We start from the raw sequence: 26,750 nt of genomic DNA, 5'->3' as shown, positions 1-26,750 counted from the left end.
CTTAGCTTGGTTTATTTCTAGTTAGCGTTCCGTAGCTTAAATTATCCCACCTACCTTTTGCCTCTGGGTTTTTGTCTCTATTCTATGTTCCTTTCTTCACTTCTTACTTCAAGGCTTACTGTGTAGCTGGGTGGCTGGTCCCTTCTTTTCTCACTTTTAGAACTTTTTCTCCCTCTGTATATTTTCTTTACCTGTCAGCCCTGCCTGTCCTCTCTGCTGCCCAGCTATCGGGCGTTCAGCTCTTTATTAGACCAATCAGGCATTTTAAATAACACAGATTCATAGACTTGCTAAACAAAAAAGACTGCAGGGCTGGAGAGATGTCTCAGAGGTTAAGAGCACTGACTGCTCTTCCAGAGGTCCTGAGTTCAATTCCCAGCAACCATCTGTAATGAGGTCTGGTGCCCTCTTCTGGCATGCAAGCATACATGGAAGGAATGTTGTGTACATAATATATAAATAAATATTTAAAAAATAAAAAATAAAAAAAATTGCAACACATCTTTGCATCATTAAGCAAATGTTTTACAGAATAAACAAATGTAACACATCTTCAACTAATATTCTATAATAGGGAATGACAGACCTGTGAAGCTCCGAGCATGAACCAGAAAGCACTAGGTAGAAATGTGTCATGTGAGCCAGAGAGGCCTTGTGTCTATCCTGCACCTGAACCCGCCATGAGGAAGGACTGAGGTTGGATGACTTCCTGCCAAACCATTCTTGCATTGATCCAGCATGGCATTTCCATTGTTCTTCAGTGACTCAAACAGACCAACCACCTCTCAGTGCACTGACAGAGCTGTGTAGTGTGGGGAAAGTTCAGTGATTGGTGGCTGAGCAGTTCCAAGGGCTATGGAAGGGGGTTGAGGCAGGTGTGAGGTGAGTCTTCCTGGAGTTACTTACCTCTGAACTGAGTCCTCCAAAAAAAAAAAAAAAAAAAAAGTCAACAGAGTGTAGGGCAGTGATGAGAGCTCCTTTGTACCAGGAACAGGCTGAGTAAAGGCCCTGTGGTAAGAGGGAGCAAGATCACTGGCCAGAGTTCATAGGGCATAAGGGTTAGAGAAGGGTTGTGGGGTGGGTGTGGAGGAAGGAGTCAGACAGACAAGAGGTCAAACTGGGTAAATCATTGTAGGATCTGGATCTTTTTAAACAAGGTACTGAGAAGCCACTAACAGGTTTCAAATTACTAGAGACAGTATCTGGCTGTTGCTTTCAGCCATTCATTCAGGGTACAACCAAAAGCAGGGGTCTCAGAGGCTGAGCTCATCCGTAGGACCCTTTGAAGAAATGGCCAAGCCAAGGGTAACATAGGGGCTGTGTTTAACTTTCCTCACAGTAGTAAACGCCATTGTAAGGAAAGGACTGCAGGATAAAAGAATTGTCCTAGCTTTCAATGGTGAGGGTTCGGTTCCTGGTTATTTGATGCCCTTGCTTTGTGGTCTGTGGCAAGGCAGTGAATGGCATATATGACAGAGAAAACAACATACCTCATGGTGGCCACATGGAAAGATGTGCCAGGCTCCCAAAATGCCCTTCAAGGTCCTGCCCTCAATGACCCAACTTCCCACTTGTAGGATGTGCCTCCTTAGGGTCCACAGCCTCGTATCAATTACCACTCCACTGAGTGTCTTTAGTCTACAGAACCTTGAGACAGATTTAGGTTGTAAATGTAACAGGGTCCATGTAATTCTTATTTTCTTCAGGTAAAATGTGTGTGTGGTGGGGCACAACACACATCGTGCATGCTTGACGTTCATAGGACAATCTCCAATGTTGCTTGGTCCTTATGTGTCCTTTGTTTGAAAAGGACCTGTTCTTGTTCACTGGTATGTATGCCAGGCTCTTAGGTCTGGGATCACCTGGGAGTCTCCTATCTTTAGCTCTACTTTCTCCAGAGGAGTCCTGAGCTCATGGAGGTGCGGTGCTATACCTGACTCCTCATGGGTTCTGGGATTCAAATTCAGGTCTGCATGTGGCTACTGCCAGGGCTTTATTGGTTGAGCCATTTCCCCAGACCAGGAAGGTTGGTCTTTAACTCTCCTCTTTCACTCGCAAGACTGAATAAAAAAAGTGACTTTTTCAAATTTTAGAAAAACTGAATAGTCTTGGCAGTAGCAAAGATTGATAGAGTTATGGAGATTCCAGCTTCTGCCCCCCCCCATTTAGTCATTCTAGACCATACCATCTAAGAATAATTGTCTGACTGTGTGCTTCCCCTCCTGTGACATCACACTACCTAGAGATAACTGTCTGACTGTATGCTTCCCCTCCTGTGACATCACACTACCTAGAGATAAATGTCTGACTGTATGCTTGCCCTCCTGTGACATCACACTACCTAGAGATAACTGTCTGACTGTATGCTTGCCCTCCTGTGACATCACACTACCTAGAGATAACTGTCTGACTGTATGCTTGCCCTCCTGTGACATCACACTACCTAGAGATAACTGTCTGACTGTATGCTTGCCCTCCTGTGACATCACACTACCTAGAGATAACTGTCTGACTGTGTGCTTCCCCTCCTGTGACATCACACTACCTAGAGATAACTGTCTGACTGTATGCTTGCCCTCCTGTGACATCTCACTACCTAGAGATAACTGTCTGACTGTGTGTTTGCCATCCTGTGACATCACACTGCCTAGAGATAAATGTCTGACTGTGTGTTTACCCCCCTGCGACATCACACTACCTAGAGATAAATGTCTGACTGTGTGCTTGCCCTCCTGTGACATCACACTACCTAGAGATAAATGTCTGACTGTGTGCTTGCCCTCCTGTGACATCACACTGCCTAGAGATAACTGTCTGACTGTATGCTTGCCATCCTGTGACATCACACTACCTAGAGATAACTGTCTGACTGTGTGTTTGCCATCCTGTGACATCACACTGCCTAGAGATAAATGTCTGACTGTGTGTTTACCCCCCTGCGACATCACACTACCTAGAGATAAATGTCTGACTGTGTGCTTGCCCTCCTGTGACATCACACTACCTAGAGATAAATGTCTGACTGTGTGTTTGCCATCCTGTGACATGACTACACCTAGAGATAAATGTCTGACTGTGTGTTTACCCCCCTGCGACATCACACTACCTAGAGATAAATGTCTGACTGTGTGCTTGTCCTCCTGTGACATCACCACACTGCAGAACTGTTTGACTTACTCTCCAGAGAACTTCATTCTACTGAGACTTTTTATTTTTTTTTAACAATCCCTAAGATATCCTTTATTGTTTTATCTGGTAAATAACCTATAATTGCTAGTTAACTCGTATTGGGGTGGAGGGTGATGTGGAACCACTTTTGGCAAGGTCAGGCCTGGATGTGGATTCCATCTAGATCTTTAGTGAAAAGCTAGTGTCTAGTACAGTCTGCCAGCAATTCTTCCCCAGGAAAATAGATACAGTTTCGCCTTCCCTCCCAGCTTTGGGATGTGTGATAACCAAAAGTTCAAGCGAAAGCACTTTCTCCCGAGAAGCACACAATTCAGGAAGGGAAGCATACCACTTTGCAAAGTCCTTTCTTAGAAAGGTGGGGGACAACATCGCTATACAAACTCCCAGCAATGAGGAAAAGGGGTTGAGCTCTGGATGTTTCAGTGAATCTTCAAAAGAAAACAGATACATCTTCACAAGGAGTTGAACTTTGCGTCTGAAAAACCGATACTTGAGAACACATTAACAGAAGGCGTCTGTGTCAACCCTGCGGTCTTTCCAGGCCGGCCTGGACCGGCCCCAGCCTTTCCAAGGCTCAAAGGTTTCCTGCTTGCTGCTTGCTGCTCAGGTGGTCAGTCTTTCCAGATAGCCTCTGTGGACTGAAGTCTCACAGATCCTTTTAGAGCTTTGAAACAAACACGCTGTCTGTGTCAGACTGAAGGGTGTGTGGGAGCAGGAGCCATAAAGAAAAGATAAGGATTTTATTTCACAAATTTAGGGGAAATCGTGTGTGTTAATTGGGAGGCAGCTGGTTTGCTTTCTGTTCCTTTCAGTTTCTCACCGTGGGATCTCAGGCAGGGCACCTGGCAAGGCCCCTGCAGAAGTTTGGGATCCGGAGAAGGGCCAGTTGGCTCTGGGAGAATCCCGCTCTTCCCTGGGCTTTCCAAACCGCAGTCCGTCCTGTAATTATCCGAACAAGTCCATTTAAGCTAGGCAAATCACTGGTTTTCCACGAAATAGTTATGTTTCTGATGCCCACGGACAGATTCACCTCGAAGCCTAAAAACAGAGATTGTTTCCTACCCCCCCCCCCCCCAGCCACCAAAGCTGGGGGAGGGAAGAAAAGTGGAGTCCATACTGTTACAATGAGTGGAAAAGAGGAAAGACAAGGGTTCCGGGGGAGCGTGGGAACGCTGAGTTCCGATCTGGGAGTTTTGATGCGCAGAGAACAAGCTGTGTTCTCAATGTGCTTTTCTTCCGAGGGGTGCGAATCACAGCTCTTCTCATCTTTCTGAGGACCCGAGTGGCTCGGCTATGTGAGTCGGTCTCTGCAGCGCCTGACAGTGGCAAAGGCTCCCCAGTTCCGCCGCTCCCAACGTAGCCTCCCTGCCTGAGCCTGCGGCGCCTCCTCGCGTGCCAGCGCCCCGGGGTGTCTCCTTGCAGGAGCCTACCGGAGGAGGGGGCAGGGCGCGACGCGTGGGTCGCGTCGGTCCCAGCCCTGATGGACGGCCGACGCTGCCTCCGGGGCGGGGACAGCTCAGGCCACCGTGCGCACCGCGCACCCATTGCACCCACAGCTCTTGGGCTCCCGGTGGTAGCGGGTCTTGGCCCGTGGAGTCGGCTAGAGAGCTGCGCGACCGAGGTCCCAGCGTCGCCCGCGGGCTGCGGCAGGTGCTTGTCGCACCGGGTCCCCGCGTCCTCCCGCCCCGCCGCCCGGGCGCCGCGCCCGCCCCGCCCCCGTCCCCGCCCGCCCGCGGGCCGCCCCGGGCAGGGCCTACAGCTGCCGGGCATGGGAGGGCGACCGGCGGCGGAGGGTGGCTGAGCGCGGCCGAGGGACCGCGCGGTGGCCTCCTGTCGCTGCGCGTTCCACTCCCGGCCGCTCGCAGTTCACAGCCAAGAACGAGCTGGCTGGCTACAGGGACCCGGCCCGGTGGCAGCAGTGGCGTGGTACTCTCTCGCTGTCCCGTTGAGTTAGTGGCGCTGTCCCCGCGCGATGCGCTAAGGGCACCCAGATCCCTATACCAGCGTCTCTGCTGCGCCCCGAGTCGCCGACCCCATGGGACCCACGGGCACCATGCGCAGCGTGCGGGCGCCACCGTCTCAGCTGCTGCTGCTGCTGCTGCTACTCTTTCTGCAGGTGGCAGTGCCGGCGGGAGCGCTGGCTGAGACCCTGTTGGACGCACCCGGGGCCAGGGGTGCCAGCTCCAACCCGCCAAGCCCAGCCAACGTGGTGGCCCCGGGAACGACACCGTTCGAGGAAAGTCGGTTGCCTGTGTTCACCCTGGATTACCCCCACGTGCAAATCCCTTTTGAGATCACTCTGTGGATCCTACTGGCTTCCTTGGCCAAGATTGGTAAGCGAGCTGTACCCGTGGGTGGGGGCGGGGACGATCGTGCTGGGGCTCCTGGTGGGTAACCAGCCAAGTAGGCAAGTAGTTGGTTTCAGATAGTGGCCACCTCCTGCACAGAGGCAGCCTTGAACAGAGATTAGGTTCTTTCTGTAGGTTGAAAGGTCTCCTGTTCTTAATTTAACACTGGCCTTGGAAAGCCTGGGGAAGACAGGCCCATAGCATAGGGACTCACTGCTGACTTCTGCTTGGAACTTCATGTTTGACAGCTCAGTGCCAAAGTTGAGGGACGTCTGTGTGCTGAGGGAGTCAGTGGACAGGGTGAATCGGATATCGTCTGCAAGAAGAGAAGAGGAGGGAGCTAGCACTGGGCAAAATGTTGGATGGGAGAGGGCGCCTGGACCAGATACAAACCCTCCCCATGTCCCTGATGAGATGGTGGGCACTTGAGTGCATACAGCTGCAATACCTTCTCTCTGTACCTGTCACTGTCTAGAAAGCCTTTCCTTTCGAGGTAACTGAAGTCAGTGAGATCAGATATTCACAAATCATTAACCCATTTGTCCCACCATCCCCAGTTCTTAAGTTGAAAGTGAAAAACCTCATCACCCGTTTACTCATCCCTCTTCCCCTGCCCACTTCATCCTTCTCAATGCTCGCTCACAGTTTTACTCTGTGTTCAAGTGTGTTAGCTATTGCTGCCCTGTTCAAAAATTATAAGGTTTAAAGAGCATAGTGTTTCCTATGTTTTAGGCATTTGTCTTGCGGGATGCAGCGTTTCATAGGTCCCAGTCAGTTTGGGGAACTCATTAATAAGTGAGAAGAAGCCCCAGTGGTTACAACACAGGAAATGCTCCACGGGCAGAGAGGTATAGCAAATCCAGTATGGCCATGAACAGATGCAGGGATCACATCCTGGCCAGACCTATACAGACTGTGTTTTCAAGGATGACCAGAGTCTGGTCAGTGGGAGCTGTTCACCAGAAACAGCAGCCCAGAGAGAAAGTGTTAAGGGAGAAGGGATGGTTGATTACCATATGGGATTTGCAAGCTAAGCCTGGAATCGACTTCCCAGGTTAGATTAAATCCCTTAGCAGCTTATTGTGGTGGTAAGCAAAGGTGTCCTGGTGTCCTGTACTAGAGGTAATGACGTTGCAGTCTGGAATTGCTGGCTCCAGCATGATTCGCTGCCTGAATGTTTTAACTCCATCTGAGCTATGGTCGAAGGAACGTGGACTCACCTACCAAGCAAACAGTCACATAAGCTCCTGGCCTCTAATAATAGCCAGAGATGTGGTCTCTTCACATATCCCTCACAGCATCCCTGCCCTGTACAGGGTGTGAACACTCTCACCCGAGAGAGGCGGAAACCAAAGCCGGAAAGTTCACACTATGAACCACAAAGTCGGACGTAACCCCATGTAGGCAGGTGGATTGCCTCGGGGCCCCTCCCTCTGCCTGAGTCAGAGCCTCTGGAGGGGTGCGTTCGTACCCTCTTCCATTACTGCTTTTCTCCTCTGACACCCTCTTCTGTTCTTCACTCCTGATTATTTTAATCAGATTAATTACACTAATAACAGCCGCTAGTGGGCACTTAAGTTCATTATCCCTCATTTTCGCAGCCTTCATCCTGGGTAGATATGATGGCCCTGCTTTGGAGAGGAAGGGAGCCTTGCTGATGGGTGGAGAGACCATGTTCCAGCCAGGAGGGCCTGGTGTCTCATCTTCAGATCCTCCCTGGAGGCTTGCTCGGGTGTTGGTCCATTCTTCCTGGGACAGTGAGGCGGGCATACAGGTGGTGACAGTGAGTGGCATCCTGAGAGAAGCGGCAGCATCTGGGCTGTTCCTGGCCCTTCAGTTGCTTTTCCGTTGTCTTCTGCTGCCGCCCTGCTTCTGGCCTTTTGTCATAACCCCAGAACGCATGTTCTCTCGGGTGGCCTGTAGGTGCTTTCTCCTCCCCAGCTGTGCTATTCTACTCATCTTAATGGACATCATCATCTTAACCGTGTGGTATTTGGTGAAAAAGTATCTGCGCTTGTGTGAGTCAAAGTTCGAAGGTACCTTTATGCGTCTGTTAAGCATGTTCTTGCTCAGCGGATGGAATTCCCCTTCTCTTTCAGGTGCCACTATTCCTGCCTTCACAGAGCTGGCTTTGACCACCCTCGTTATATATCGCCCTTGTCTTCTCCCCATCCATCTGCCTGTCTTGAACTCTGTTCTTCTCTGGCCACTGGGGTCATCCACACAGTGGGTGGGTGACAACACAGGTATTCTTGTCTCCTCCCCAGAGAGACGTCCGAGTAGCCAGGTGCTGACCCTGGAGTAAAGCGAGAGAAATCGGACTCAGGACAGGAAGTGGGCTTTTGAGTTATAAAAGCTGTTGATTAGATTCGTTCTCTACGTTCTTCCTATTTTATAACCCAGCCCTCTCTCGTCTCTTTGGCTGCTTCTGGAGGGATGCACAAATACCCAGATGAACTCAAGTCTCCCTCCCCATTACTCCCAAGTCTTTCTCCAGAATCCCTCCCCTAGACTCTTAACTCTCTTTGACTTTAAGACTGCTCTGGTACTGCAGAATACTTTCACAGGCTGGGAAAAGGAGTTCCAAAACAGAAACTGTGGAGTTTAAATGTTTACACCTTATGTATTGAATACACGTCATAATTTATCTATCCTCCAAACCAAAATATGCCTGCATAACTGAGCTAGAAAGACAGTGGCTTTTTCGCAGCTTCGCAGTTTCAAATGTCAATTCTAACTGCATATAAATTAATTAAGTTTGGGTTTGGTTAATGTTAGTATGCGATGGTTTAATTTATTAGCAGTTTTTTTAAAATAATAAAGTTTATTTAAAATAGAAGAGGCTCTGCTTTAGCTTTTGTGTTTGAAAAACATCTGTCTGCGCACATGTTGTGGTGGGGAGAGGGGGCATAACTTACATGGCCTGAGTTGCTCATATTTGAGAAAGATGTTGACTCCAGCGCACACGGGGATATGAGGGTACGAGGCAACACAAATGCCAACTCATATAGAAACTTGTACTTCCCGCCTGTTCTACGTGACAATACGGTACTACTCCTGTATTGTGGTGCCTGCACTACAGGACCATCCGCGAGCCAGGCAAGGGCCTGGAGATTTAAATACACAAAGACACACAGACAGAGACACGGGTCATCCTTGAAACAGGAATGCCCTTTTTATTGTGTCCAGGGGCAGCTTCTATAGGGATCCTTAACTGATAGCCACACCCCCAGCCAAACCCACCAGAAACCACTCTCCTTCCATCAGGAACTCCTGAGGGTCTCATGCTCAGAGCAACTGCAAGCATAAGACATTGTTTACAAGAAATTCAGGATCTGGGGGTTCACAGCTCCCAACAGAAACTGGGGTTTCTGTTTGAAGCATTTCCGTGCAAGTCCCTGGTGTGCCAGAACTTACCTGCTACAGAGAACAGGGAGAACCATTACCAGTGATCAATCTAAACAAAGATAAACAGGTTGCTCTCTCATCGGGATTTCCAAGTACTCTCAGAAGTCAGAAAGTACTCTCGTTGGCTTTGGCTTTTTTTTTTTTTTTTTTTTTTTTTTTGTAAAAAGTGTAATTCAACTTATCTTCTCATTGCTTTGTTTGGTTATTAGGGGAAAAACATCAACTTCCTCACTGTTTGGCTAAGGATATAGTTCTAAAATTTCCTCCAAGCTTCATGCTAAATCCAATGATGCCGCGTATATGCGAAGCAGCTTAACAGAGGGAATGAAAGAGCACAGTGGGTTTAGCCCAACCAGGGATGAAGTGCTTCCTTGCCTTTTCTCCAGGTCCTCGCGTGTGCACATTCTTATCAGCGTCGCTGTGCCTATCATTCTGGAAATACATTGATTTTTTTTTTTCTCTGTGCAGTAAAACCCCCACGCTGTGCCTGCTGAATCTTGTAGGCAGGGCTAGAGCTCTAGGCTGGCGATATGAGGAAGAAGCCAAACACGGTTTCTTGGTGTGCTTTCCAGCTGTCTAATTAGCTCTCTCTCCTCATGAGCTAGGCCATTGGGGGCTGTGCTTGCTCTAACTTGAGTGAACATGGCTGTATGATCTACTTAAGCTTGTGGTTTCAGGACACAGCACCAGGTCTCATCCTTACATCTTTTTTTTTTCTGGGATTCCCTGTGTGCCCCTTTACAGCAGAGGGGTCTTGCAGGGGTTGCAGGTCTTCTTGCTTTTCCTACCTGATCCCTTGTTATCTTTGCCTTTCTTATTTTCTTGGCCCTAACAACTTGGGCTTAGGGACAGTGTTTTCTACTTCTCTTCACCCTATTACTTGGGGAAAAGAGTTATTATTATTATCACTACTATTGTTGTTATTATTATTACTATTTTGAGGGAAAGGCAAAACATTTGGCCAATGAAGGTGTCTGTTCTGGGTTCCAGGCTACCATGAGTTTAAAAAAAGGAGATTCAAAAGTTGTGTAGCTTTCTGAGTTACAGAGATTTTTATCTCTGAAAAGATAGGTCTCCCTGCACTTGCCTTATTCTTAGTCTAGTTTGTCTGAAGCTTATGCACCATCTGGGGGTGGCTGGGGTGAATTTCGTGGTCTTTGCATCTCAGGTTGTGCATACCGTGTGTCTGCTGGCAGGTGCTCTGACCTAATAAAGCCAGAAGAAGGGTTCAGCCTCCTCTCTCATGGAAGCACCATCTATGGTCAAGGTTGCCCATATGGTTTAGGTCTGAAAAGGGAATGCGGCAACCTTTTCATTTCTTTCTGAAGACTAATGCAGGCACCATCAAGAATGGTATCAGGACGGCATAGCCACACTGTTTATTTTGAAAATAACTACAGTTTTTTGCTTGTTTGTTTGTTTTTGCCAATTGAAAAATCTTATTCTTGCTCAACTTTAACAAGGATAACTTTATTTACCATTAGTGGGGCACTTAGTTCTTGTGAAGCCCCAAGAAGCATAACCATGCGTGTACACACACACACACACACACACACACACTCACTCACGCACACGTTTTCTTTCTGGTCTGTAACAACTCAGCTGTAAAATTAAGTGAATTTGATGGTTCTGCTACAGATGATGATTCAGTTAATTTAATATGCAATTTGGTTTATCTCTGTCTCTTTGAGTCAGTTTTGGTCATTTTTATTTTTATGTCACTTGACATTTTACATTTCCTGAAAGAAATTTTTTTCAGAGATCTTACTCCGTCTGCATTCTTGTGCTCTTTTTATTTCTAATATTTTTATTCATGCCTTTCTTCATCTTGACCAAAGTTAATTATTTTTTCTCTTGCACTAAAAAAAACCCAACCCATTCTTACTTGTTGGTTTAGAATTTTACAGCTTTTGCTCATAATTTTGTGGCTTTCTTGCTCCCATTCTATTTGGCGTATTTATTTAGTTATTAAACTGAAAGGTTGGATCACCAACTGGAGAGTTTATCTTTCAACAGTATACCAGTTTTCACCTCACAAGGGTAACTAATGCAACAAAACCACTAAGAATGGGAAACACAATTACTGTTGTCCTAAATACGTATCAAGCACATGCCTTTTGTGACCATCTGAGCTCCCAAATTCACATGTATTTGTGCCAAAATGACTCAATAAAATGGGTAAGATAACTTCTAATCTTTACTCAGCTACCGGAACTTTTTAAAGAGTCCGTTTTGTCTTCATCATTCTCTCTACGAGTGCACTCATTACATGTTGTGCCTTTAAAACTAAGTCAAAAAGGACCAATCCACAGTACTTCAAGTTTGTATAAATTAATAGTAATTGTTAATAAAAATAATGCAATAAATAGTAAAGACAAAAGATTCTGGAAAGTGATGCAAATGAAATAATGTGCCCAGATAAATTACATGATATCACTATTATTACTAAGTCAGAAATTATGGGTTTTCAAAAGGGAGAAGTAGCTACAGAACGTTAAAGCCCAGTTGATGGATCGTATCACAGCATGCCCAGCGTCCAGAGTCAAAGAAATACCTTATAGAGTTATTTAATGCGAATCTCTAACTATGCAGTCATGACTCCAAAGGCTGTTTGGCAATATGCATTCTAAGAGAAAGAGTCTTTCTATGCTATTTCAGGTTTTTTACCTTGTTTAATAGTCAGATTTTAACTCTCACTCATTTTCCTGTATTACAAAAAATCATATTGAGCCACGTGGTGGTGGCACTTACTTTTAATCCCAGCACTTGGGAGGCAGAGGCAGGCTGATCTCTGTGAGTTCAAGGTCAACCTGGTTTATACAGTGAGTTCCAGCCTACGCAGAGAAACCCTGTCTCCACCCCCCAAAAAAATTGAAGGAAAAATCATATTGATAAACATATTGAGACTGTTTTATTTTAGGATTTATTTTGTTTTTCTTAGATTTATTAGTTTTATTTAATGTGTCAGTGTTTTGTCTGCCTGTGTGTATATGTACCGCCTGAGTGCTTGCGTGTGGAGGTCAGAGGAGGGCACTGGGTCTGCTGGCCTAGGTGGTTGTGACTCACGATGTGGATGCTAGGGATCAAATCCAGGTCCTCTTAGAGAGCAACAGGAGCTCCTAGCTGCTGCGCTAACTCTCCAGCCCAGGGGCTGTGTTTTATATATTTATCTATTTTGAATTACACAGTATCGATTGCATTTTGTTCAGAAAAGTATGCTGATGATTTAATTATAGTCTTAATTGTTATGTTCCATGTGGACTAATGTGGGGCTGTTTTAATATCAGGGTTTTCTATGTGAAAAGACAGTAAAAGGTAAAAGTATTTAGTGTCACGTGTTGTCCACACCCACAGGCACGTATGTATACTGTCAGACAGTCACAGATCAAGTTTCTAATCATGGCATTAGACCCTTCAGTACTATTACTGGGTTTGGGCTGGCTTATCCGTTTCTGGCCTGTATAAAAACCTACCACATTTTGTCGACTTTTATTTTATCTATTTGGAGCTCTTGTTCTTAGGTGTATGTTGATTCGATATTGTTACATCTTGGTCCTCCCTTTACAGCTTTCCTTGTGGCTCAAATTTTATGTTTTTGTATCATTGTTGTTACTCAAAATAGAAGTGGGTTTGTACATCCCTTTTCTCTCGTAGGTGTGAGCACTGCAGTATTTCTCAGATACATCTTTCCCTACATCTTAGTAGAACATTAGCTACGGCACTTCTATTTAGATGCGTCTCATTAAAGTACATATAACTTGATTTTCTGTCTTTAAAATTTGAAATCTCTGCAGCTTAAAAAAAGACATTATCACATTAATTGTATTGATTTGCTGGGGCTCATTTTATTCTATGCTTTTACTTGATGTCTTTATTTTCTTTTCTTCCAATATTTTGACTTTGCAGCCATTTTCTTACTTATCTGATTCCTGTCTCTTCCCTCCCCTCCTCTACCTTTCCTTCCACTTCCCCTCTGTCAAACATAGCATTGGCTGTTTTCATTATTGTTATTAGCATGTTCCTGAATATGCTTCAGCTTTCTATGTTTTAAAAACTTATTTCAAAGTTTACATTGCTTCATAAAGGTTTACTCTACATAGTGTTTGTTTAGATTTGTAAACCTGCTCATCATTTTTTTTTTTCTTTACGGTTACTTCTAGCTCTTCCTTCTAGATGGTTCCCCTTCTCTCCACGTGCCTTCTTCAGTGGATTCTTCAGGGACCGCCTTGGTCTTTATCCTTGTTCAATTTTTTTATTCTTGGTGGTAGGAGTTTTACTCAGGGCTTCATACCTTCTAGACATGTGCTCTGCCACTGAGTCCTATCCCAGTCCTTTGAAAATGTCTTTAATTTGATTATACTCTGTAATGAAAATTAAACTGAATATAGGGTGTGGAGTTATTCTAATGAGACTATATGATGTCATTGCTTCCTGCCCTCTTTTTTCCTAATGGCTATTTTGTGAACTCCCCACAGCCCTTTGGAATTAATTTGACTCCCCTGCACCCAACCCCGGTTACATTTCAGTTTTTTTTTTTTTTGGTTGTTGTTGTTATTGATGATGATGATTTTTGTCTCTGGTTATTTCTGATATTTGGCTCCTGTTTCAATGTGTCTAGAAACATTTATGCAATTTTTCTTCCTTAGTATTTGTTACATGGCTTTTTCTTAATTGATTTCTCTTTTCCTTTCTCTGTTACTTATTTTTGCTTTCCTCAAATCTTTTTTTCCCGATTTATCGTACACAACACGCTTCTAATTTGTAGTCAGCCAACTCATTAGACTTTCAGTCCTAATTGCATTCTCATTTCAACCTCTTTGTGCCTATTTCAAGTCTATCTGCCTTATATTCATACTGTTTAACTTAATTATATTTATTTTAGCAATGACTTAATTTTCATTCTTTCTATAGTCATTTTATAGTCCCCACCAGCATTCATATATTTTTTCTATTTTGGGTTGTAAATTGTTACATTAACTCTTTTCCTTTTGGATATTAATATCTTGCGTAGACTGCTTTTTTTTTTTTTTTTTTTTTGGTCCTGTGAGCTTAGTTTCACTAAGGGACACTGATCTGGCTGAGTCTGTGGAACTTATAAACTTGTTCTTATAAGATGGTTCTTAGTGGTTTGTTTACGAAATGAGTTTTAGTATTTTCACAACTTGGCTTTTCTGTATATATTGAGCGTTTTGTGATGAGGACCTGGAATTTTGTTTCTATCCCAGGTGAGCTTCTCCCTGGCCTGGAGCCATATAGAATTGTCCAGCTTCCTTTCCTTTTTTTCTGGCTAGAGGCATCTTTCCCCCTCCTCCTATTTATTTATTATTTATTTATTTAGAGCAAAGCAGTTCTTTAGAGTTAGGAATTTATGCAGGGGCTCTTCCTCCACCAGTCTAAAGTCAAACTGCCTCTTCTCATGAAGGTGTAACAGAGTCAGGTCCCAGCACAAAGGACACGCAGCCAGCTCTGTCTGGAGTTCCCTTGGCTCACTGTGGCCCAAACACCCACTGAAGCCTGTTGCTTTGGTTTCTTTCCTTATTTCTGGTCTCCTAGACATTGTCTTCTATGTTGATGTAGGACACTAGGCATTAGTGTTATAATTTGTACTTAGAGGAGGCTATATTTACCTCTGTATTGTTTAATACTATGGTGATAGTTTGTATGAGGCTTTTAAAAGAAATGCATTTAAAATGCAATGAAACGATTCATTAATTTGTGTGTGTGTGTGTGTGTGTGTGTATTCTGTATGTGTTGTGTCAAGGTGCATGGTATACATGTGGGGTTCAGAGACCGACTTTGCGAGTCTCTTCTCTTCGTCCACCATTAAGTGAGTTCCAGGTATTAAACACAGGCTATTAGATTTGCATCTCAGGGCGGCAAGTGTCTTCAGCCTGAGTCATTTTCCTCCACAGAAAGATTTTCATGCATTGCTTAAACTTTACGGCTAGATTGTGATGGCTTCTTACTTGCAAGAAGAAGAAAAGAAACAACTCTACTTTCGTCATTTAAAAAATATTGGGCTGTGAAAACATAGTAATGCTGACATTGCTTTATCATCCCTATTTTCTTGCTTGTGCAGAAGAGTCCTAGCTCAGGCAGGAACTGAAGAAGTGTGGGAGTAAAATAAGCCCTGAAATACCTCAGAGATAGGGTGATCCAGTTCTATATTCCATCATAACCTGAGACCTCTGTTGAGTCTTCACCTCCTTGGGTTTCCCAATTGATTAGTTGAAGTCAGGACTAGCCGAAGTGGGGCCATATGTCAGTTCCTTGTGCTTCGTATGTCTATATGGACAATGCGAGAAAAGGCTGTGCAACAAAGCTTTCACCTTTTTTGTATATATAAATTTATGTTTCTCCTTCCTTCTCTCTTCCAGCACCTTCCCTACCCCCCTCTGTTCCCATGCTCCAATCCCCTCCTCCTCCCTTTCTGCTTAGGAAAAGGCAGGTCTCCCATGGGTATCAACAGAACATGGCATATCAAGTTGCAGTAAGACTAAGCACCTCCCCATGTATTTTGGCTGGGCAAGGCGATGCAGTATTGGGAGTAGGGTCCCAAAAGGCTGGAAAAGAGTGGGAGACAGCCCCTGTTTCCCTTTTAACAAAGAAAACAAACAAACCAAAATTAAAAACCGGAAGCCAAGAGAAGTGTGTGTTTATTATCTGAAAGTGTTGTGCGGACATGGGTGGGTAGGAGGAGCGTGTGTCTATTATCTGAAAGTGTCATGTGGACTTGGGTGGGTTGTCACCGTGAGGGACGCCTGTTCAATTGCAGGCTACTTGCTTGCAATTATGCCTTTTTAAAGTAATGAATCATAACCGAGGTGCTTTCTGCAATAATTCCATACATTGTTCGTCACCCTTCATGGGCTTTCTGGTCTTGTTGTATAAAGTTCATTCCTTGTTTGGAGATGTCTTTATCTTCTCCCACCTCTCCACCCATTCCGCAGACAGACGCGGTCATTCTCGTCAGGCTCTCTGTGTGAGTCATTCGTGCTTGACCGACAAATACCACAGGATTTCTTCGTTTTGACGTATAAAAGCTTTCATGGGAAAGAGAGAAAAGTAATGAAACACACATTTGCATTTAGAATCTTATCCTGAAGGCTTAGGGGTGTGCAGCTTGTTGGTAGGTATTTATTCTGTATTTATGGGATTATTTATATATGTTCAGCATTAATAAGGACCTGGGTTTGATCTTTGTAGAAAAGCCCTTTAGAGGTGTGTGAAGGTTTTCTTTGGGTGCTGCTTTTGCCTTTTGAGTGTCACGTAGCTCAAGTTGCCCTTGAATTTTCTATAGAGACAAAAGAAATCCCAATTCTTTTAACTCTGCCTCCAGAGTGTCGTGATTATAGCTATGTAGCATCAAGCCCTGCTAAACGTTACTTATACACGTCAGGTTCCTCAGGTGACCACGGGACAGTGAAATAGCCCTACCTCCATACTTCTGTGTCTCAGTCACTGCTCCTCCCAGCTCCTGAACTTGTTTCCCAGGATCCCAGGCTGGAAACCTGAGCGCTGTAATGAGACCAGCATTGTCTTCTCTTGCCCCGTTGCAGGGGAGCCATGGGTGAGACTCTCACAGTTTCCTTCATAAGGTAATAATAGCTAAGAAGGACACAGCATCGTCCCTCCAGCTACTTGGCTACATGCTTCCTTAAATGCTCACCATATTGCTTAAGTCTCATAGTCATACAAGAATGTCATCCCATATTTCAAAACACAGAAGAAAACGTGAGGTCAAGGGAGCTTAACTACTTTGCGCCAGACAGACCAACTGGCAAGTGGTTGACCTGGGGCCACAGAGAGTTCTTCATCTCTGTGTGGTGTTACCCCATCACTTCCTGGAAGCACAAAGCATATTGAGTTACAGGTAGGCCTCTTGTCGGTGGGGCCTGCTTCTGTGCATTCGACCAATAATGAATCAGAAACATTGGTGATGTACTGGATGTCTATACCAAACACTTGGATAAGGAGTGGATTATTTTTCTTGTTATCACACTATAGCTATTTAAATGGCATTTGCATTGTTCATGTGTGAGTGTGCAGGAAGCATGCGCCTAGGTGCCATGTAAATATGACACCGATGTATGTAAGAGACTTTGTTACCTGAGGGGGATTCTAAAACCGATGCCCAGAAACTGTGAAGGTCAGCTGTGTCACATGCACACCTGTGGTCTCCAGAGTGCCCTAGTGGACCCGATCTACTCAGTCTTTCCTCGGACACAAAGACGTGTCTTTGAGTCTCCTGCTTGACCCTTCTTTCGTCTTTTGTCCAGGCTCGATCACCATGGTAAAATCAGGCTATAACGGTCATTCCATCCGTGCCCTTCAGAGGGTCATTGTGAGAAGCAACTGAAATAATTCACAGAAGCAGCTTGCGGTCTAGAGCCACTAGTCATACGGTTTCCTAGCAACCACTCTAAGTTGGGTGGGATGGAAAGAACAAGGAGACAGAATCCAGTAGCAGCATCAAAACTGGAACGTGATCTAGAATTTCGGAGTCTTGGTGGAGCCTTGTTTCGTTGTTGTGCTCGTGTGGGAATGATGCAGAATGTTTATGCTTTGAGGTACAGTGATCCTCCCTGATCTGTGATTTATATCCCATGATCACATTTAGCTGTGCTCACTCATGGTCAGGAATGAATCATTTCATTAATTTCAATTGTCTTATTTCTTCCTAGAGATAATAATCAGTGTTGAAGAGATGGTTCAGTGGTTAAGAACACTTACTATTCTTACATAGGCCCAGGTTCTGTTCTCAGCATCCAAGTCAGGAGGCTTATAACCACCTGTAACTCCAGTTCCCTGAGGTACCAGCACTCACAAGCACATATCCAAACACACACACACACACACGCACGCACGCACGCACGCACACACACACACACACACCACATGTAATTAAGAATAAAAATAAGTCTTAATAAAAGAGCATTCAAGAGAGAATAATTGCACCAACCTAACTATTCTGCTAAGTTGCTGGAGCTTTTTTATTTATCAGTAGCAATTGTTGCTAAACTCATACCGTGTCTAACTTACAAGCTCAAATTTCTCATCGGTATGAATGTCCATGCAAAACATAATACACATACAGGCATTCATACTAGTTCTGGTTCCAGACATCTATTGAGGATCTTAGAATATGCCCCATGGATGAGAGGGAGGATATTGGACATATTTAATATGTTAAGAAGTCATAGGCGAGAGAAACATGGGCTACTAAATATCAATTCTAATTGATACTGACAAGTAAAAAATTCTAAGTATTCTTCTTTGGTTGTTGCATACATTCAAACTTAATGGCAGATCGTCCTGCTCATTTGGGGACCTAACCATACACAAGTGACATGCCTTAAGATGTGGTCTAAGGAACTATGTTTATTTGACCCATTGTCTGGAACTATATCTGATACATAGTTAGGATTCGATAAATAACTGTTAAGTAGGTGAAAGATAATTAGAAAAGCTTTTTGTTTCTCTGCACTTAGGTTGTCCAGTCATTAAGGAAACAAAACACCCCGTATGACACCTGTGGTTTAGCTGTGTTCTCCTGGCACATATATTATTTATTTGCTCTTTCACTCTCAAATAGCTCAGCCTTTCCACTTGCTTATAATGTGTATTCTATTCTTGAACATACTTGAGTGGTCACCTAAGCTCTAGTTCCCAGAATCCCAGGCCTGCCATTACCTAGCCGTGAATCTGAGGTCACGTGGCTGCCTTCACTCACCTTTGTTATTTTGCCAGCAACCTGAGATACTGATAATGACAGCTTCTTCGTTCAGCCCTCCCGAAGGTAGGTAACAAGGTTACCATGCTCCGAACTTGCTGCCTTAAAGACCTCAGCAATGTGGCTAGCCCCAGTGAGAACAGATAGCCACCTCCCTTCCCAAAGCATAATAGCACCCTGGAAAAGTCTGTTTGGTCCATTTGCTCCGTGGCAAGTTGTTCGGTTATTTAGATGTCCTGGCCTCCTGCTGCTGGTGTTATAAATAGGCTTCCGTCCAAGACATACATATTTCAGCTCCCAACGCTGCCAAAGTGAAAATAAAGAAAATCATCCGTCGGCTTTGGCTTAGTTTGCCATGGAAAAGAAGGGCAACACACACCCATTGTTATCACTGGTTCCTCCTTAGAAACTGAAGGCTCAGCCGCCAGGCATAATAGGTGGAGGCCAAACCAGGCCCTGCATGTGGGGCCCCTTGCGGGCAAGGTGTGCCTTTCCCTGTGGTAGCAAGCTGTCTCTGCGACACTTCCCTGGCAGCCCAGGTCGGTCATGTGTATTCATGGATAAGTCAGTCAGTTATGCAGAGTCAGTGAAGTACACCATATAACACACATACATATAATTCATAAAATAGAACATATTAACATAATACATAAATATATTATCTATTAACACATTACCTATTATTATGTAAGATGTAATATATACCATATAAAATAATATTAAAGTATGCATTATAATGAAGTATATAGAATATATTGTATAGATTTATTTTATTTGTAATATAATACATTTATTATTTATATAAATATAAACACACATCTCCAACTGTCCTCTCTTATCCTTTCCACACGTCTGCTGAACTCCTTCTTCCCAGGGTGTGTGCCTCACTGCATACAATCGGGGCTGCACAGATAAGCTTTAGCGGAGGGATCTCCCTCTAGGTAGTAAAACTTACCAGTGGCTACACACTAGGACTTATCCCCATGTCACAACCAGTAGCTGCCTCTAAGGCCTCAGAGATGGGTGGAAAGGTTTAGCTTTTATGATTTTCTGAGACAGGGTCTTGTATCCTGGGATGTCATAGAACTCCTGATCTTTCTGCCTCGATTTCCAAGAGACGTTGATGGCCGCTGTGCAGCAGTGAATTCAGCTTTCTGATTTTCACCCCTGGTCTTCACAGAGGGCAAGAATGCTTTGTTAGTGTCAACCTTGAGCTACTTCCATAGCGAAACAGCCTCCATTTTTCCTAACTCTGTTTCAAACAGTCTGGAAAGACAATGCCCATGGCAGTTCCGGGGACTCTCAGCTTTCGAAGAAATCAGGAAACTTCCTGTCTGTGTGAAACAGCTCTGGCCGCAGGTGTCTGTACTATACTGTCAAGGCTGACCGTTTTCTCAGCCTAGGGCACCCTTTGGCTGGTCGTTTATGTGTGAGTGAGCTGCTGTCCACAGCCTCCACGGAGGCTCAGCACACAAGCCCTACGACACAGGCCTCTTGTTTTTGTCTCGCTACAATGTGTACAGTTAAAACCAGAACTTCCTTCATTTTTTTCAGTTATTTCACAACTGCAATCTGCTTTGTTCCTCAGGAGAATCTTTTATCTTGTGTTGTGTTCCTGTTGATACTCATTCATGTACAAAGTCTAAGGCAGGGGTTCTCAACTTTCCTAACGCTGTGACCCTTTAACACAGTTCTCTTATATTGTAGTGACCCCCACCCATAAAACTATCTTTATTGCTACTTCATAACTGTAATGTTGCTACTGTGATGAATTGTAATATAATGTAAAAATTTTTTTTTGGGGGGGGGAGATAAAGGTCTGCTGGAGGGGTCATGACCCACAGGTTGAGAACCACTGCTCAAAGGCTATCCATGATTGCTGATCATCTTGCTAGAGATTTGGTGGATAGGATATGTGATCTTGGCCATTAAGGACTTTATTTCCCCCACTGGGCAGAGAGAGAGAGAGAGAGAGAGAGAGAGAGAGAGAGAGAGAGAGACAGAGAGACAGAGACAGAGATAGAGAGAGCTAACGGAATGACACAAGCTTTTTAAACCCTAAAGTCTTCCCTCAGGTACACACCTTCTCCCGTAAGACTACCACACCTCCTAGTCAATCCCAAGCAGTTCTACCAACTAAAGACCAAGAATTCCCATATGAGTGGGTCTTTGGGGGCAATTCTCATTCAGACCACCAGATTCTACTCCCCAGGCTCCGCAGGACTCCCTAGAGTACAAATATTTCCTCTGTCCTGTAAATCAGTGGTGGCTGCTTTAGAGATTTTGCAACCACTTAATTGAAAAGTGAAATTAGACTGCAATTACTGGCAATTGTGGATTCTTCTCCTATACTTCCATCTGCTTATTTTAAGTAACTCGTCACTCTGTTTAGCAGCCAGCCTCCTGAAGGGATAAAATTCAACCGTAAAATAAAGTTCCCACCCAAGGTGGTGGCAAGGGTGGGGAGACCTCCTCGGAAAAACTCGTATAACTTTTAAGGACAGTAGGACACAAACAGCGAAAACCAAATCGGCGTCAATCATTCACTAACACATGGGCTGAAACGAAGACACAGCCTAGGATTTAGCCTCTACCCTGGGGCAATAGAGCGAAAATTACTTTGGACTGTTGGCTTGCACGGAAGGATTGAAATGCAGGTTAAAGCACACCCAAGCCCTTATCCCTGCCAGTCCAACACCATGCCTCTTCTCTTAACTAAACTGTGCAAAGGGCTTATTCAGAAAAAGTAGCTAGAACTTACGGACATCTGAACTCTAATTCCACCTAACTAACGCTTACGCAATGAAGCGTCACCTCGGAAGAATCTCTTCATATCGAACTGTCCCTTCGTTAGTGACTTTGCTAAATGGTATTTCTAATATGTGTGGAGTGGGGAACAGGGAGGCAAAATACACTGCAGGGTGTCTAACACACAAGGAGAGCTCTAGAGGTTATAAAAATGTCTCAACAGGTTCCCCGCAAGTTGAGTGACCTCAACGTGAAACATGAGACCATGAAAACACAAGACCGAGACTTTTCTAAGGCAGAATATTGAACATGTCCAAGGGCAGCGCTCTGGGTTTAACAGCAGGGATTTCATTTCCCACCTGGCTAGATGAGAAATTCCCCTGGTATCTGTGGGTGACTCCTCTCCACTTAAAGAGATACACATTTCACACCCAGAGAGGGATAGGTACAGAAACTTTTGCAAAGGGTCCAGGGTCACTGCTGTTATTTCCTGGAGCAGAATTACAGTGTGGCATAATGCAGCCAGTTCTAATTCCCAGACTTTCTTAAAGGTGTCTTTCGTGTATTTTGTTTTCCCTGCGCTGTGCTCCAAGAGAACCGTGCACAGTTGCTGGGATGCCAGCAGAAACAGGGTTCTTCTGCTGAACGCTGAGAATCTGAGTGTGCCGGTGGAAACCTCTGTCCATCCTCCAGAACAGAGAATGGCCCTTGTAGCCCTCTCCACCCCTGGATCATGAGCAGATTAAAGCAATTTGAGAGATGTCCATCAGCAGGAAGTAGCCACCCTGTCCAGGTACATAATTGCTTTGCATTTCATATAAAGTTCAGAACTATTAATCACCTTAAGTCAAAAGTGAGTCTCTTGATTGACGGAGAAGTCAAGTGTTCCTTTGTTTGGAGGCTTCTGTGTTACACTTCCTCTGTCGTTCAGGTGTAAGTTCAGCTTTCTTTATTAGGTTGAAAGTAAGAAATTAGTTTACTTTGTACAAGATCAAGATACAAAATCGTACAGTACCTGTACAAAGTTTTTTTGTTTTCTTTTGTTTTTAGTTGCTCTTTTAGTTATTTTCTTAAAGGTTGTGACAAAATTCCAACAAATGTAAATTAACAGGGGAAAGTCTTTGGACTCTTTGTTTGGCGGCAGGGGTGGGGAGGGCAGGGGTGCATAGTCTATAATGGTAGCAGAGGCAGAGAGGGAGCTAGAGGCGGCTGGTCACGTTCAATCCACTGTCAGAAAGACTGGGGTGTGACCACTGCCACTCAGCTAGCTGACTCCTTTCCATCTTTCCCATTTTTACATCTCCAGCCCATTAGATGGTGTCATTCACATTCAGGGTGGGGTTTCCCTCTGGACTGACACCTTTCTCTAAATGCCCTCACTGGCACGCTCAGAGGAGTGTCTCCTAGGTGATTCTAAATCTAGCCCACCTGACAATGAAGATTAAAGGTCCAAAGTCCACCCTTTCTCAGCTTCACACACAAGCGCATCACTTCAAACCATAAGACACCCACACCTGGTCCCTAAGGTCTCACGCTTATCTCACAATTCAAACTGTGTCCAGCTGACCTCTTAAAGACTCGATGATCGGTTAAGTCACAGCTCTGTTCAAAATCCCAGGGTCTATACTGTCGACTTGCCTGCCACTCAAGAAATCTCTTAACAGTAGGCCTCCCCAAAATGAAAACAAATCATATACTCCCATTATTCCATGGCACTGGGCTTATTGTCAGCCATGGTTTGTGGGGATGGCAGGGATAGGGAACACATGGTGGTGAACTGGCTAGTCATATAATGTCCACCGGAAGCAGAGACAGATGAATGCTGGGACTGAACTCGTTTTCTCCCCCCTCCCTTTTTTAATCATTCTAGGATCCCAGCCCATTAGATAGGGCCATGCCCATTCAGGATGGAAGTTTGCCTCCTGAGTAAGACTAGCTCGGCACTTCTCAAGCACAAACAGACATGCCCAGAGTATGTCTCCTAGCTGTGTTTATATCCAGTCAAATAAATATAACCCAGTTAACTATGCAGTCATAATAAAGATTAACTATCATTCCTGCCCTTGTGCATGCCTGACTGTTCTAATTTCTGGAAAAAACTGTGAGTTTTTATACCTCTGAGGGAGTCAGCACTGATAACACCTGGGGACGTCTGTGGTTACTACTTCCTTGAAATATATTTAGGTACATATTGGAGGGCTATACCATGCCATTATGTCATAAGAGAGGGACAACAACAATGAAACTGTCCCTTTTACAGTGCGTATTGTGTAGGTTCAACACCCTTAGCACACAAGAGCATTACACCTGGGAGTCTCCTCCCAGAGCTGACTCACCTATGAGCCGATGTGTTCAGTCTTAGGAGGTTCTTCCCAGACTCCCCTGCTACTTTTCAAGGTGCAAGGCTTCCAAAAGTCCCCTGTGGGTGGTGGAGGACAAAGGATTCTCTGTTATCAGAGGGCAAATGCTTTCAATTGCTGTCTATATCAAATTGCTGAAAGCGATGTCTTTAGCTACCTCTGTCTCTGACCCTAGGGACACATTCTTGGTCAGAGAGAAAACCCTCTATCAGTGTTGAATGTATGAAGCCCCCCCCCCCCACCGTCCATCCCTCCCTCTTTCATCCCCTCCCTCCCTTTGTGTATGTATGTATGTATGTATAAGTACACATGCTTATCTTTATATGTTCCATAGTCAACAGTTTTTGAGTCTGTGAAGACAATTACCATGTTTCTGATTAAAATACTAAATATGACATTTCTAGTTAGTGATATTGGAAAAATCTACTGAAAAAAAATCTGTCCCATTTTCCAGATGCTTAATTCCTTGGACCCAACTCATCTTTTTTCTTTATTCATTAATTTTTTATTTAAAAATTTACTTTTTATTTTACATACCAACTCCAGTTTCCCCTCTCTCACCTTCTTCTGCCCACACCTCCCCCTTCTCATCTCCCATCCACTCCTCAGAAGGGGTAAGGCCTTCCTTGGGGAGTCTAAAGGTATGGCATACCAACTAGAGGCAGGACCAAGCCTACCCCCTAGATCAAGACTGAGCAAGGAATCCCACCATCAGAATGGGTTCCAAAAAGCCAGTTTATGAACCTGGGATAGATTCTGGTGTTACTGTCAATCCCCTACCCCAAGAGATCAAGTCACACACATTCAGAGGGTCTAGTTTGGTCCCATGCAGTTTCCCCCAGCAGTCAGTGCCTTGTCTGTGAGCTCCCACTAGCTCTTGTCAGCTGTCTCTGTGGGTTTTCCCATCATGCTATTGACATACCTTGTTCATATGATCCCTCCTCCCTGGCTTCAAGTGAACTCCAAGAGTTCAGGCCAGTGCTTGGCTGCATGAACCCAACTTCACATAAACTAAAATACCCTGCTAAGATTTGATCTAATTGTTTCTAATTGCCTAGACTGTAAATCATGATTTGACTGAAGAAAGGATTGAATGCAGCAGATAATTAGACAGGGGCGTGAGTCAAACCCTGTTTCCAGCCCTGGTTCTGTGATCAGATTAGGATTCAGCTGCCTTGCATAGAGCGGAGGCTGCCAAATGGTCCATTCACCTCATAAGTCCCCTCCTCTCATGGAAGTGAACTTCAGCAACTCTTTGTTGTACCTGTTGTACCCTGAAGCTGCAGCGAGCTTATCCATTGGTAGAGTCTGGACAAAGATCCCTCAAGGCTCTGAGTAGCCTAACCTTCATTTAAATGCTCAAGGAGGTAGAAATCTGTCTGATAAGTCATGGAATCTGAGTCTAAGGTTCATTTCCATTGCTGTGGTTGAAAGGCAAAGTTAGGATTCTAAAAAGAACAGAGAGAAAAATGGAAGGGTTTGCCTGGATCCAGTCTCCCATCATAGCCACAAGTAGCTTCAGATGCTTGGCTTTACTCAAACTTTAGATGCAAATCATCCCTTTTGAGACTTGATGGTGTCGAACCAGCTGAATCCTAACCCAACTAAGGAGTACCACTACTTAGCCGAAATTAGCCTGGGGTGAGCGACAGAGGAAGGGCCCAATCCTCCTGATTTTTCAAGACAGACACAAAAGAAAATTTCAGTAAGAAATCTCTCCATTTTCAAAGACGAGCTCAATTTTGGGACTACTCCGTAGACTAAGTACTGTGGTCTCCCAGGCTGACTTGAGTGGTTATAAACTAGTTGAAGATTTGCCATGTGATGTGATAATTTGTTTCTGTTGGAGGTGTTCAATTTCTAATGCATCAGATCCCAATAAGCTAGTGTTAAACTGAAAATATTATAAGTTGAAAACACAATTACTAAACCTGATCTGTGGAACAGCAGAATTTAAGAACACAGCAACTGTCTTGTTCCTCCTGAATGGGAGCTGAATACCGGTGGGTCGTGAGAGAAAATTGGGTCATGTAGCTCAGAAATGATCAATATTCAAAGTCTGGTTTCCATTGAACGTGTCTTTCACAGCCCCATGAAGTGCAAAACAAACAAACAGAAACCCCAAACAAAGGGACTTCGTCAGTTCTGTGACTTGGTACCTGCTTGTATTTAAGGGCGTGGGGGATGTTCCTGCACTCAAGGTGAGTGCGAATTTATTTGACAGCTAAATTAACACTGATGAAAATTAGTGCTTTTTCCAGCGGGCAATTAAAAAGATAAATACACACAAAGGCTGGGGTGCATGCTAAGCAAGAGTTCTAAAATGAAGCTACATCCCAACCCTCTGGCAATAATTAGCTGCCTAAATGGAGACATTCCCTACCCTCACTAAAAAGAGGCAGCTTCTTCTAGCTAGGGATAAAGATCAATGCATTTAACCACTTTCATATTCTAATGATTCTTATGTTCTTTTTTCATTGCCCATTTTGAATAAATTGAAAGAAGAGGGGATAGAATAAACACTCGTGCCGTGGGAGGTGGAGATATGGGAGCATATTATAATATAGTCAAACATTTCCCTGTTACTTCACATTCTGCTCTGAGGATTTTTATAAATTATGTTTCCTTTTGAATTGCCAACAATTCTTGTGTTTTTTTTCTTTTCCTTCTTTAATAGCCCACACATCACACATTTCGAAATGGACTCCAAAGAGCCTCGAGGAGACTCAGTTCATACTCTGTGCCAACAGATCAGTCAATATTATATTTTTGGAGTGTAGCACACAGTACCCATGCTGATCAGCAAATATCCATTTAAGCAAATCCTCCTATTTTCTGCTTGTTTGTTTAACAGTGTTTATGCAGTTCAATCAATATTTCATTTTGCTTCTATACCATTATTTTATAACAATGGGAAGGAAGGATAAAAATAAAAGTAAATTATTTTCTCAATGAAGAATATAC

The 26,750-nt window shown here is 44.2% G+C and overlaps 1 protein-coding gene across 1 annotated transcript in view; it reads left to right on the top strand.

Moving 5' to 3' along the window:
- The first annotated feature begins 4,867 nt into the window (after positions 1-4,867).
- Slc9a2 (solute carrier family 9 member A2) overlaps positions 4,868-26,750 on the top strand; it is an 82,837-nt gene continuing 60,954 nt past the window's right edge. The window contains exon 1 of the mRNA XM_041655815.1: positions 4,868-5,522. Coding sequence (XP_041511749.1) covers positions 5,225-5,522 — 298 coding nt within the window. The 5' untranslated portion in view covers positions 4,868-5,224. The remainder of the gene's footprint in view (positions 5,523-26,750) is intronic.

This window comes from Microtus oregoni, unplaced genomic scaffold (genome assembly GCF_018167655.1).
Source record: "Microtus oregoni isolate MIOR12 unplaced genomic scaffold, Mior012 000007F_ref0000211, whole genome shotgun sequence".
Lineage (NCBI taxonomy): Eukaryota > Metazoa > Chordata > Mammalia > Rodentia > Cricetidae > Microtus > Microtus oregoni.
This window is presented reverse-complemented; position numbering and strand designations above follow the sequence as displayed.